General features: G+C 36.5%; 2 protein-coding genes across 6 annotated transcripts in view; one reads left to right on the forward strand and one right to left on the reverse strand.

Annotated features, from left to right (window-relative positions):
* LOC114351284 (cytochrome b-c1 complex subunit 6, mitochondrial) lies at positions 1-5,457 on the reverse strand. Its single transcript, XM_028302441.1, has 3 exons — positions 5,252-5,457; positions 907-952; positions 1-180 (listed from the first exon to the last, which is right to left on the reverse strand). The coding sequence occupies exons 1-3, from the start codon at positions 5,273-5,275 to the stop codon at positions 20-22; spliced, it is 231 nt and encodes a 76-aa protein (XP_028158242.1). The 5' UTR covers positions 5,276-5,457; the 3' UTR covers positions 1-19.
* The window catches only part of tws (protein phosphatase 2 regulatory subunit tws), a 23,569-nt gene continuing 13,384 nt past the window's right edge, over positions 4,890-15,074 (forward strand). For 2 of the 5 annotated variants that reach the window (XM_028302405.1, XM_028302398.1), the window contains exons 1-2: positions 4,890-5,052; positions 10,978-11,132. In XM_028302405.1, coding sequence (XP_028158206.1) covers positions 4,914-5,052; positions 10,978-11,132 — 294 coding nt within the window. In that variant the 5' untranslated portion in view covers positions 4,890-4,913. Of the gene's footprint in view, positions 5,053-6,586; positions 6,860-10,977; positions 11,133-15,074 lie in introns of those variants that run through there. The other 3 variants (XM_028302418.1, XM_028302410.1, XM_028302428.1) reach the window with 2 other exon arrangements.

Raw genomic sequence — 15,074 nt, forward strand, 5'->3', positions numbered from 1 at the left:
GCAAAAAGTTTAAAGAATCTCAAGCAAATTTGACAAAAGCCTTATCAGCAACGCAGTGGTCGATGGCTTCAATCAGGTCTACCGTCTCCTGGTGGCAGTTTTCAGCCGTGTACGGCTTGTTCATGATGCGGTTCTGGCATTCGCGGAGTTCTAGAAACGCTTTTCTAGTAGGGCAGTCCTCTGAAAAACAAAAGAATACAGTTTAGGATTGAATAAGAACAGTGCACGCAGCGCGACAGGGAACCCGATAGCATGGCAGATCAGGGCATAGGTGCCCTGGACTGACCAAGGAAAATCGGCAGTGGGAAACCGCGTATCTGATAGCACCAAGCACGGGACTATTCCCACCTCTTGTTCCCACCACTGCAACTCCAATGTAGCCAGGATCTACAGCTTGCACCAGGCAGTCTGCCAACAGGGAGAGATGGCGGGAGACCGTGCAGACGTGATCGTGCCTCTACAACCGATGTGAACGCCTTTATGTGACCACGGCCGCTCTGCTAAGAGAGAAATGACTAAGAAGAAGAAAGCGCAGTGTGAGACGACCCACGATGACTTCTAAAGATTGCAGGAAAGCGCTCGATGCAGGCCGCTACAAATCGGCCTATCTGGAAATCATTAGGGAAGGCTTATGTTCAGCAGTGGACTCTTATGGCTGAAATTATGATGATGAAGAAGATTTATACTGTAGGTCTACACAGAACTATGCAGTTACTTACTCTTTAATCTCACTATCGATTGATTCGCCGTGAGAATAGATAGACCATAAAACAGTGGCAGATAACAAAAACAAATTGGAGCACAATTATGGTGGGCGTATCGTTATAACGATATCTTCGGGATAAAATAAAGCTAGAGGATTATACAAAAAACATTCAGCAATATTGTTTTTTTATGATTACGTACTTTCCATGCATATTCCCCGCTCCCTCGTGAGCTGGTCATTGGCGCTCTGTAACAAAATTAAAAAATGAAAATAAATAAAGAGTCAAATAAATAAATAAGGTAGGTACGAACGACTTTGTTGTTGAAGAAATTTTCCAGCCACTGCGCGACAGAGATGTTCCCGCGGTGATTTTCAACAAATTTTCCACGTGAGCTTTTATTTCAGGAAACTTCAGTTTATTTCGTGAAAGATAATTGAACTTAAACTATGTTTAACTAGGTACTTCGTATGTGTCTGCAGATGACGTCACAAACGCAAGCTCCTTCGTATTGCACGATTGTAATCAAATCTGCAGCGGATCGCATTTAATCAGTTCGAGTCGGTATCAATTACCCCGGTTAGTTTGCGAGCTGAGCCATTTAGGAGGAATTTACGATGAGTCTGGGAATGACGATATTTTGAAAGCTGGTCTGGAGAAGGAATGTATTGTAAACATAAGCATCTGCTTATAGATTTTTCAGTGCGACGAGATACATATTAGATGATTCTGAGCTAGTACCTTCAGCCTTTATGAGGCTCTTCACAGTATATTTCTATTTTAGGCCTTATAGGTATGTACCTACCAGGGTTTCGAGAGAAACATGGCATTAGTATCGAGGTACCTACATGGTGCTGAAGTCAATCATAACTTTTTTGCAGTATTTTGTGCTCTTGTTTAGCACAGGCTACATTATTTCTACTAGCATTTTGGTGACTTAGGCATATTTTTGGCCTGTCTCTCAGATTTTGTACATTATGAAAATATCCGGTTTACTTACTTACTTATAGTTTTTGCTTCTGAAGATCTTGGCAACAAATTACTTTACTTATGTTTACAGCCCTGTATTATGTGGTAATTTTTTGCTATTTCGGAAAACTAATGACTCTGAAATTAGTATTTTTTGTATCAACAAATTCAATGGGGCAAGACTTACAAGTTCCAATTACATTTCAATTATAAAGTCCACGCTACAATGTGGTTGACATCGTGACATGTCATTGAGGGCCAATCTATTCCTGACCGAGCCAGTGACCCGGGCAATTATGGCGGTAGTAATAAATACGCATTTAGACTTCGGATTTTGACCTGTCATTATTTTTCCAGTAATAAAGTTGCGCCTTTGCTGAATCACATGCTATGTGCATAGAGAATACAATCCCGAGCATGTTTTTCAATCCCGGGATTACGGGATTTTTGATGGGTGATCCCGGGATCCCGGGACTATCCCGGGATCAGCCCTATGTGGGAATTGGGTTCTAATAAAAAAGAAACTTAAGTATAATTTCTCAAAAGATGTTTTTAATATTGTTAGTTCTTCAATGTTCTGAAATTAGTATTTTTTGTATCAACAAATTCAATGGGGTAGAACAAGACTCAATTCCAATTACATTTCAATTATAAAGTCCACGCTACAATGTGGTTGACATCGTGACATGTCATTGAGGGCCAATCTATTCCTGACCGAGCCAGTGACCCGGGCAATTATGGCGGTAGTAATAAATACGCATTTAGACTTCGGATTTTGACCTGACACATTATTTTTCCAGTAATATAGTTGCGCCTTTGCTGAATCACATGCTAAGATGTGCATCAATAAATCATCATTCCCATTCCCTCTAGAAGTTCTTATGATGAGGATACAAGGAAGAGATTAAGTTCTTAGTCTAGATTTTTATCCTTAGGTAACGTAGTAACAGATTTAATTATCATAATTCAGCTTGATTCTATCAATCTTGTCTAAGATTAAATGATTTTATTGGAGTCAATTATTATGAGTCAATCAAATTGTTGTACTTTAAGTCCTTTTCAAGTACCTAGTAATCCAATTGTTTTCAAAGGAAGGCCCTATATCGCTGTACTGTTAATTCATTGATCTCTTGTCGTGTTATGTAAAATATATAAAATGCTAAAGGCGTAGGGTCCCAAGTTTGACTTTGGTTGGATCAATTGTGGCACAGCAGTCAAACTCGGGACTAGGGACCCTCACACCTGGTTAAGTAATCGCGCCTCGTCCACTACGCCATTGGGATAGTCCGCAAATTAAGCCAAACTAGAGCGATCTATTTTCACCGCGAGCATAGCCACTGCTTTAGGTAGTATGATGGTCGATCTGCTATTTCCAAAACTAAATATGGATTAGGCATTTTACTAATTACATGCGAGCCTATTATGGCCTGTTGCATTATGGGTTGGCGCTAAACTCTGTCAGCCAGAGCCTTTATAACGTCTACAATCCAGACGCGTTTCTGATTCTGCGATACGATTGGTCAAAACAGCTGACGTACGCTGTTGAACGACCAATCGTATCGCAGAATCGAGAAGCGTGTCTGGATTGTTGACGTTAAAAAATTACCGTAATCGGGGCTCTGAGGTATGAAACGGCACGGGAGGATGTTTTTGAAACGTCAAACGTCAATGAGACTTCAGATTTCTTTCAGATTTAACCGCCTCTGTGGTCTAGTGGTAAGACCACCTGCTTCAGACGCAGAGGTCCCGATTCCGATTCCCAGTGGGGGCAGATTTTTCTGTTCGGTTTGGTTGGTGCTAGGGCTTGTTCTAAGTCCGCCTGGCTAGCTACCACCATCTTACCTAAGTCTGTCGCCATAACAACAATGTTGACAGCATTGTTGTGTTCCGGCAGTTAGAGGTAAGATAGCCAGTTCCTCTGTGGTTGAGGATTCCGGAAGCTCGCTTCCTTCCTACTTTTGTTCCGTAGTTTAAGATCTAAAGCAAACGTACAGACAGCGGGAGCGACTTTGTTTTATACTATGCAAAGATAAGACTATCCTGTAACTAAAGATGCTAATTAGAAAATACTATATGATAGGGAATAACATAATATGTACCGTACTTACATACTAAGTGAAGTAACTATATAGAACTTGCAAATTGCTATGTCACAACTCGTTTATATCGTAGATATTATTCATTAGTTATCTCTCGTTTTACAAAATATTTATACAGGCTTTCAAAGTTTGTTTACTCCAAACGAATTCCCATTGGTTGAGTGGTTTACTCCAGTTTATTTAATTAAAACAAGTAAATAACGCTTGAGAGCTAAAAGGAGCGTCTGGAGGTTAACTATATTCTATGATTAATTAATGAAAGATAAACACACCAAATTAATAAACTTAAAAAAATAACTTATGTTCAGACTTCAGTTTCGTATTGAAACCTAATTTGTTGCCGTTTAATCGTCTTTTAATTTCTTTAAACAAGCTAAGTACAAGTCTTACATTATGTAATCATTGAATAACCATTTTATCGATAAGTTTTAAAACTTGTGAAATTCTGTTTAAAATGTCCAATAAACTCGAAGATACGATATTACATTTCAAACCGAAACGGTTTTTGTGCCTTTTTTGTTACTCTCGTACGTTTAGTACCCTGAGCACGAATGACTCTCGTAATCGAGTTCTAGTTCTAAGGAATGATCGCGCTGCAGCTCTTTTGGTTTACGTACAAAAAAATCGAGAGCGATATTTATTCATGCTCAGTGTACTATAATGCGTAAGCATGGACCTATAAAAAAAGTCGGACGGAGTCTCATCAACAAAATACTGTGACATNTCTGAGTCTGTCGAAAATTGATTTTAGATGTTCCAGGTGTTGATCTAAGCTGCTGGAATACACAATTATGTCATCAAGGTAAACCATGCAATGGAGTCCTTGTAGACCTCTAAGTATATTATCCATAGTTCTTTGGAATGTTGCCGGAGCTGTTTTAAGGCCAAAGGGCATTCTGAGAAACTCATAATGACCGTTTTGTGTGCTGAAGGCAGTTTTTTGTCTGTCGGATTTTTCTACCTCAATCTGATGATATCCGCTAGCTAAATCAATCGTACTGAAGTAAACGCTTTTTCCTAATTTATCAAATAAATCATTAATGTTTGGTAATGGGTATTTGTCGTCGATCGTTATGTCGTTCAAACGTCTGTAGTCGATAACCATTCTGTATNACAGAGCCTGTGACATGGTGGCTGTGGTATGATGTCTACCACGACCATGGTGGTGTCACCGCTCGCAACGCAGTCGTCGCCGAAAAACAAAAGACGGCTGTTCGCGGAGGCGCGCCAAAACAGTTTACAAAAGCTGAGCATCATTTTTGACCACGGGAACAAGAATGGTAGGTTTTTAAAGAAAATAACTACTTGCCTAAAAATTCCGAAGTAAAAGAAGATTTTAAGTTTGTCCCAATCCAGCCTATTATGTGGCTAGAGCTGGACCCCTCTGACTAAGTCTATAAAATTGAATACAATCTACTTAGTTCCTACTTAGATTGTGTAATGTGAAGACTTATGTATGAAAACAATAAAATTTCTTACCGAACTAAACATATCATGGCTCATTTTGAAGTTGTATTAATTTTCCTTTTCAAAATAAATATTTGCGCGTGAATTTTCACACACTTCGTGACACTGACATAATTTTGAAACACCCAACCAACTTCAAGGGAACTTCCGGGATAAGCAAAGAGTTTCAAAAAATATAAACTTTACATTTTTATTATTTTCAAATGTTATTTTATTTGTATTTTTTTTTTGTTGTGAATCGCGTACGGTTAATTTTTTAACGGCTAAAATAAAACAGACATTGTGTGTCGATAAAACAGTCCAACGTTACGCCATCAAAATCTAGATGGCACCACTTGCGTAGTAGCGAAATGCGCGCCTTTGCACGACTGTTTTGCTCCGTAAATGTCACTTTTGACGTTTGACAGGTTCAGTGTTGCCACCTTATATATTTTTACTAGAGTAGTAGAATACCATCAAGTTATTGTTGAATTGTTTGTTAATTATTTTTGTGCTAACTTGCAATAAGTAAGTTTTACACTAGTTATTTTGCTCGCTGGGATTTTATTCATCAATGCCTTATGATAAATGCATCGATGCCGATGCTGGTATGAAGTTACAAAAATGCATATTTTACGAATTATTATAAAACTGAAAAGTTTTATCTTTGCACTTTATAATTATACGTATTGATTAAAAGAAGATATTAATAGAAAGAAAAAAATTCGTTTTTTATATCTTTCTTAATTTGATCATATTATAAATTATGTATTGTCATTTTTCAAGATAATAATTTTACCTCCTTTTTGTCGTAATTTAGTGTTATGTAATTTAGAAACGTATTTCGTTTTTGAACTCTTCATTGTATTAGGTTTTTTAATACAATTTACAGTTACAGTTTTACATAATAATTATGTCAAATTTGACCTATTCGCCACCAATCCATAATCATAAGCGGTGGCGCTGAAAAGGTAATGCCATTTTTGGCTTTTTTCTCCAGTTAACCTTAAGACTAAATTGGAAATAGAGTAGGCGGTACAAAATTAAATTAAAATTACATAATAATAATTATAATAAAAGAGTTGTGTTGTGGTGATCAGAGTAATTATAGGTATTTTGTATTTTAAAACTCCAAAACACAGATATCAGTTCAATCTGTTCAATATAGGTAGTAAGACGTTTTTCGAGCGCGCGTAGCGTATGTTGGTAAACATTGATCATGAGAAAAGAGGTGAAAAAATGAGAAACATAAAATATCAATTTTTACAAAAACGTATTCATTTTTGTACAATAACGTAAATAAATAAATAATATTTTTTGTCAATATAAATAGTAGTTTTTCAAATTATAGTATGGCAACATCGAATTCTGCAGTAATTATTTGTATGTATATCTGAGCGCCATTGCTTTTTACCGATGTAATGTTGAAATGATTTTAATCTATTTTCATCGGCATATTTGTGTGATGTTTTAGCAAAACATTGAAGTGATTGTGTACTAAAACTATCGAACTTCTTAAAGTTTTGTGCTGGGCTTTGTCATGGCCGGTAAGTGGTGACTTTTAGCGCCCGCTAGTCAAGGGCGAAATTGGATTTGGGAATCGCAATATTTCGAAGATGTTTTATCGTTCGAACTCTGACGGTAAATGCAATGTTATTGTCATTAGTGTGGTTAACAGTATTTAGTGTTTACATACTGTGATGATGGCTTGGTTAGGAAATGTTTGGTTATCATTTACGCCGATAGATTTAACCTTTTGCTCCTTGATTTTACAATAACGCTAGAAAAGTAGATCGGAGAAGGTTCTCGTAACGGTATTTTTGTCGTAGCTGGTCGTAAAATTGGCGTATTCCATGTTTATGCGGGCGCCAATGATTGTTTGTATGAAATCAGATGATGGCAGTTGTTGATTTTGAAGGTCAGTGTAGCGTATAAAACGATTGACGTAGCATATTCTCGTAGCTAGAAACACATTTGCTATCTATTCTCCCGATCTATTTACTATTATCGCGAACTCTGATGTTTGTCAAGAAAATACGTTATTCAAACGAGTAGGAGGTTAGCATCAACCCAGACGCTTTTTTTGTACTGCCCTCTTTATGTAATAAAACTGTTTCGGATTCAGAAAAATGCACATTTCTACAACTTTTAGTAGATCCAAACAGACATATTCTTCATTTGTGTGCATAATGCTCATTTTTATCAAACAACAATAGTGGTATTTCCAATTTTTCTGATGTAGGCACATAACCTGTAATAATAATAGTGATCTTTGTGAACCGCTAACAGTGGATCTATGTAATCAACATGTCACATGATATTACACATTTGCATGTAATTCACTATTTACCCACTGGTATCACATTTTGTGGATTAAAACATGATTGGCTACCAACCATTATGTTCATAGAGCTAGTTAATTTTATAACCCTAGACTTGACTTCTCAGAACTAATGAAAGCATTTTTGAGTTCAATATTCTTTATCTAACTAATGAAATAAAGCAAGAAAGCTGTATCAGATTTGGTATCGTAAACTTTAGTGGTTTATGTAATACAAATAACCATAATATTGTAATCATTGTTTGTTTATAATTATTTATTGATAACAAATTATACTTTTGAAATTAAAGATTGTTTTGCTAAATTGATAATTTACTGTTACCAATGGCAGTTACCTAGTTTAAAGTAATAATGATGCTTGGTAAAGTATTGTCAAGCACTCTTTATCGTGTTATACACATTTTTGCATAGTTAATGATGTGATAATGTTACCTACTAGCTAGAAATAAAACTAATCCTCACAAATTCGTGTCCTTGTCCTTACATAGCAAATTACTATGCCGACCATGTTTTACTATACTAACCATTTCTGGTGATATGCCAAATCTGATTACAATTTTTCCTGATGACCTACTTAGTACTTGTATTTCTATTTTTATTAGTTTCTTTGTAATTAAATTGCAAATTTTGCGAAACAGTTCTTGTGTTTTACACGTCACATTTATGTAAGATAGCTATTTATTTATTTATTTATTTAGTGCCTTTTACACAAATTGAATTCAACATCATTTGATCCAATTGTTAAACGTTTGAAACAATGAAATGTTGCTCCATGAATTGAGATTTGACATTGTAATAATACACTTGTTTAAACAAAAAATATTTTTTCATAAAAATTATTTAAAAAAAATATTTTTTTACTTTGCTTTGCAACTGAAATTGGTGACAATTTTAGTGCTAAGATGATTTCGATTCTGTGTGTAACAGACAACTAACTCAGTTTTATAACCTGTCCCTATTTATACACTGGCTATCCTACAATTTGCCAAATAATTATCAACCCTATTTTAATTGACGTGAGGTGCATGAACAATGCATGTCACAATAAAATAAGTTACATAATATTCAAAGGAAGCCCTTTGTGTTCACAGCTATTGTCTTAACCATACAATGAGATGATTATTTCTAAAGCATGGTGTCCGTTTACAAGAGGTCTCATTCAAAAGTATACTGTTACTATAGAACAACATGAAAACAGGTTCAAAAATCCGATTCTACACTACATTCTTAGTTGAGACACGTTTGAGTGCCAGTGTGTTTAACGTAACCTTTTTAGTTTGACTTAGAAAAACATAAAAATGTTAATTGAACACTGATAACTCACGATAGTTATGTAAATAGAAATGTTGAAAAAGAAAGAAGTGCCATGGTATTCAAATCATCGTATTCGGATACAAGATAACTTTACAAANTTCACAAACTGGCGTCATCATTCATGCCGACTACATTGGAACACTATTTGTGACTGTATGTAATTTTACATGCCTTATTTGCTATGAAACTTACCGTTGCGAGAACCGAATTGATCATTGAGATATCTGATGTTACGTAGATTAACATTAGTCATTTTAGAAGTAAATTATTGAAACTTAAAAGTAAATTTTAGGTAAATGATTAGTAATTTTTCTATTATATTTGAAATCTAACATACTAATCAATTTCTAAGTATTTATTTTTACTAATCTTGTAGGATCTCTTTAGATTAACAAATTAATGTTTTCTATTATCTAACCGATTTGACTAGGGTTCGTACATTGCATTATTTACGATTTTCTTCCGTGTTTCCTATGAATTTGAGTGCAAAATTGACTGATTGCTATTCTATTTTGAATTAATTAAATCTTATGCAAGCATTTTTATTTAAACTTTGAAATATCCAAGTAAATGTTAATTACCTACTAACCCCTTTACTAATAAAAAGTTACACTTTTGTTGAACACTGTTTTAAAATGACATTTTTATACTAAACGTCACTTTAAAACACTGTCCAACGAGCGTGTAAGTTTTATTAGTAAGGGGGTAAGTAACATTTACTTTTATTTAGATTTACAGAAATCAAAGTTGCATTGAAAATGCTTGTATCTTTTACAAAAAACTCTGAGAATGTTTTCTATTGGATGAATTTATCTCTAGTTGAATTTTCATTTAGGGCTAATTTTTCAATCGTCGGATAACTTTTAACTGAAGAATAAGTTTGGCACATTGACAGTTTTAGTATGGGAAATATGTCAAAATGACAAGACTATTCGTCAGTTAAAAGATATCTGACGATTGAAAAATTAGCCCTTAGATGCACATAAGAAATTATGATGGTTGAAAATTAACATATTATTAACCTGCATCTAAATGAAGAATCAACAATTTTTTTTCTACTTTATCTTTTACTTTATCTACTCTATTGATTTTTTTCTATTATCATAGTTTTTGATAACAATTGTCAGAAAAAAATGATTGATGTTGGTGCTTTGATGATTGATACATTTATTTATGCTCAAATAAAGCATGAAATGGCCTTTTCAAGTGTGACTTGAATTATTCACTCTTACTTTTAGTAAAGATGTTATTATTAGCATTCTATTATCATCTCACTGGCCACAAATTATCTTTTATTCCTACTATTCATAAAAGACTATAGTTTTTTAATAAGTTCTAATTTAACACATCTCATGTTGATTTTCTGTGATTTGAATTGAATTTGCTTGGTTAAAGTTTCTTCCAAAGCTATTTCGATTTCATTCTGTGTCTCTATCAACTCAAGTTGAATTATGTTTGCTGCAGTAATCTGCTTATCTTCCACTGCTTATCCATATCCACTTGGAAGTAAACTCATGGAAAAATGAACATTATAAGTACTGCAATGGCCACCAAAGTATCATCAGGTTTTCTGTTATTGCAAGAACGTCTAGTTCTCCAGTGCAGATTATCCCTAACCATCTTGAGTGAGCTCATTGAAAAATCACCTTTAAACTATTGCAATTACTGCTGAAATCCCATCAAGCTCTCTGTCAAAATAATGTTCAGTTCTCCAGATTATGAGTGAGCTTTACTTGTGTGTCTACGTGTACAATACATGCACTTAACGGTAGTGTAATATCTATCAAAACTTTAGAAAAACGAACAGTTACGAGCCACCACACATTCCCACCGCTGCAACTCCTGTTTAGCCAGGATCTACAGCTTGACCGCCATAAAAACCCAACCAATGAAGGTCAAGTTTGTCCCGGGGGAAAGTTAAACTGTCATTGGACCTGCAAAATCGCTTAGCACGGAAATTTTTCCTTGTCGAGCCACCACACATGTAGAGCTCACTCGCCTTCGTGAATTGCAACAACTATACCTTGAGTGAACTCATAGAAAATTGACCTTTAAAGCTATTGCAATTGCCACCGAATTCCCATCACGCTCTCTATCATTTCAGGCAATGGTGGGGAGACCACATGGTGTTTCAGTCAGGTGAAGGGCACGTTGGAGGATGACGTGACCGAGGCCGACCTGATATCGTGTGTCGAGTTCAACCATGACGGTGAACTGTTGGCCACTGGGGACAAGGGCGGGCGAGTCGTCATATTTCAGGTAAGTACATTTTTGATACTAATATAGGGTCGTATTGCCCGCTTAGGCATTATTTACGTGAGACAATTTTGGCTATTTTTTACCCCCCCGCCCCCCTTGGTGAGATTTCATGAGATTTTGCCAGACCCCCTCCCCCACCCCCTAATCTCACGTAAGATTTTCGAAAATGCCTATTTGCAATGTAAATGAGATAATCCATGCTTCGAAAATATTAAATTTTATTAAAAAAAAACCCGACCTGCGAAAAAAATTGCGGATCTAAAAACTGGGCCTGTGTTCACAAATGCAGACGGAGGATTTGCTCTTGTTTGTTGTGGAAAAAAATTGCGTGATATTTCTCGACACCCCTCCTCTCTCCCCGTGAGATTATGTGAGAATTTTCTGGACCCCCTCCCCCCCTAAAAGTCTCACGTAATTAATGGATACCCCCCTTACGTCCACTGCCTGGCCTGGCTAGGATGCGCGCCCAGGATATAATCTCATCCTGGAAATTATTGATTTTAGACGAGAAATGTTTCCCGTGCATCTTAGGACTGCAGTTCCAGTCTGAACAACCGATTGCTCTTGAAAAATCGGTATCACTGGTGATACATCCAAACATTCATAGAAATGGCTTTACAAGAAGTTTGTACTTACTGGCTACACTGTTTAAGCCCATCCTTAAGAACCTAAAGTGAGGTAGTTTCTATTTAGATTGCTAATAGAAGTAATATAGAAACTGGGATATAGCTTGCTTGACCCATTAATAATGTGAATGAGAAGACTGTGGGAAAGTTATGAATACTTCGGAAAATGATGTCCACACGCAATGTACCAAGTCGCATGCGCAAAATGCAGCTAGTACGTAAAAATAAGAATATTTTATTTAATGAAAGTTGACACATTTATCCTTAAAAATCTCATAAGAATAAGTTGCAAATAAAAACATGTACCTCAATTACTGTCAATATTAAACATGTTAACGTACTACAAAATATGATGGCAAACGTCGGTAAATTACTATGAACGCGAACCAACAGGTGTACCGTTTTGTTGTTCGTCCACCTTTGGCGAAAAAAACTGTCCCAAACCAGTTTAACGATGGCAGCTTGCTTGGACCGATTACGATCATTCGAGTACTATTCATCGTACTGTAGTATGATATATTTTTATTAATCATACTAGAAAGAGTAAGGACTTGTTTAATTTAAAGAAACTGTCATTTGTTTTGTTGTGAGACAAAATTAGACTTTGTAGACTGAATAGTGGAAAAACCGTAACGTTTCTCATTATAATAGTCCCAAACTAAGCAAAGCTTGTGCTATGGGTACTAGAAAACAGATAACATGCTTGAATACTTTTTTTCTCAATACACCCAGACCAATACTAACAAATATGTTCATGCGTACAAAATAATGTTTCTAGTGTGCGGGAATCAAACCCGCGACCTCTGGCATAGGAGTCCGTAAGAACCACTACACCAAACGGCTGACAAATAGAACGTAAGATCACGCACATGTATCTTATTTATTTATCAGTCTCATGGGTCAATGAACAGGTATTTCGCCATAGTGCATGGGCCTGTCTTAGGCAAGACAAACATGTATGAAAGTGGAACGATACTTTGGACCAAAACACCTTTGATTGAGCCTCACCCAAACATGTCACGATCTTCAGCTGTTTCGAAAGCGTTACCAGCCTAAAAGCACAAAATATAACAGAAGACAAACTCCATACTAAACGCGCTCGAGCCACGCACACNTATTATTTTTTTGTTGTTAATAAACAATATAAAACTGTTAAAAACTGTTTTGATTCAGACACATGTATAATTCCTTCAAAATTAATAAATATCATGGGTGCTCAATACTTTTGGCCAAGGCTGTAATAACGTACTAAATAAAAATAAGTATACGTGGATATCTGTTATTGTCTTTCTTGCATAGTATTAAGAGTAACATTTTTCTATCATAACGAAATAAACGCAACACATGACAAGACAACCCTAGCGCGACGGCCGAGCGTGCGAGCGAGAGAGGTATGCAAAGCGAGGTACATACATGAGTTTACCTTCTGTTATATTTTGTGCTAAAAGGGTCACTATTTCTTAAGCTTAAAACTGTGGCTTCTTATGAAGTCGTTATAAGAGCGATCTTGGAACAAAGATGTATTGCAATATTCGCTTTAAATGCATGGGACATTTCGTATTATTGCTATGGTGATTTACTTAATCTTGAATCGATTGTGGTCCCATCCCAGCAGTATTTTCTACTTCAGTTCTACAGTTAGCTTAAATGTCTAAAATCGTAAACATATTATAAATCTGAGCACATGAATAACGTAATGGACCGTGAGGCTGCGTTTTTTTAAACTGAAGTATAATTTTCCTAAATTATATGACCTACAACAAATTTATTTCAATCCAGTATCATTTTCAAGTAGCGTTAGAATAGTGATATTATCACCCCACCGTAATTTTTCAATGATTCACATGATAAGGATATTATTATGTATGTCCCGCTCCGTCAGTCGCCGTGACACAAATCTGTGACGTAACGAACGTTCGCGAAACGCACGAAGAGAAATTCGCTTGCGCCGTTTTTGGGAGGCCTTTCCTTACACGGACGCATCGGAGGTTTCGAAAAGGGCATGTCTTGGTCGAGATCGATTTGTAATCGATATCTTTATCAAATTATATTTTCGGTCTATCTTTTGGCGAATCGATCATTGTTACTTTCAAGAATTTTTTGGGACTACTCACAATTTTTTGGGACTACTCAGGCCCAGAACAGACGGTGAAACGCAACTGCAACGAAACTGCAACTGCTAGTTACTTTTGACGCGACCTGGTCGCGTCATGTGTGGTCTCTCAACGGACGCTATGGCAGAAACTTAGATGCAACTGAAAAGTAACTAGTAGTTGCAGTTTCGTTGCAGTTGCGTTTCACCGTCTGTTCTGGGCCTTAACCTTCACTGGTTGGGTTTCATTTGAGACCAAAATGAAGATCTTGGCTATACAGAAGTTGCAGTGTTAGAAAAGAGTTGAGATTGATCCCGTTGCCTATATGAATGAATAACTTTTATTGCACAGTTTTCCTTAGTGATTTGTTATCCTTAAAACTAAACATTTTTTAGAGTGAAATAGACTATTGTCGTAACCGACAAATTGTGACGTGTAAGCAAGTGCAAACAGGTGAAACATAACAAGGTAAACGTATATCTCACGAACATCAAAATACGTGCTTATACGCACATAAATACGTCAGGTCAAGCTTTTAAGGCTCTTCCTCACTAGAAACGTTTAAACGTGTTATATTCTATTAGATTCTTGAATGAAAACCGAGAATTACAATGCTATTGTCATTTCTAAAAGTCTACTTTTCTAGCATTTCCTCCCCGAAAGCATTCGCTTTTATATATTCAAGCATTTGAAGTGAGTGAAGATAATTTGGATTGTTTGTCACCTACTTAACTGGCGAATGTTCCGGCTAAAGGACGTAGCACACTTATCAACCCGGAAAGGGATCGTAACCGTATCAACTCTAGGCGATCAATATTATTCGTATGAAACTCCATATTGCAACGCACACTTATCTATTAACGTAAACGCCTCGTCTCGCGGTTGACAGTGCGCAAAAGGCGGTGACAGCTGGCGAAATGCGAGATACGCTGTTGATCCCTTTCAGAGTTGATACTGCTATGACCTTAAGGCCCCTCGCCCACGGCGACTTTGTAGTTATGCAGTAGTGATTCTGTCGCGCGTTCGCATTGATACAGTCGTGATGCTGTACCGCGTTAGTATCGCGTTGGCTTCACTTCTGTAGTGCGTTGCAAATGCGAGTAACGCGCGTTAGTAGCGATGCTGTCGCTTGTCTACGAAACGCGCGACAGCATCACTACAAAAAGTCGCCGTGGGCGAAGGGTCTAAGTCCTTTTGTACCTTGTTATCTTTGCCATAAAGTT

This window comes from Ostrinia furnacalis, unplaced genomic scaffold, assembly GCF_004193835.3.
Source record: "Ostrinia furnacalis isolate ACB-3 unplaced genomic scaffold, ASM419383v2 OfSCF0078, whole genome shotgun sequence".
Classification (NCBI taxonomy): Eukaryota; Metazoa; Arthropoda; class Insecta; order Lepidoptera; family Crambidae; genus Ostrinia; species Ostrinia furnacalis.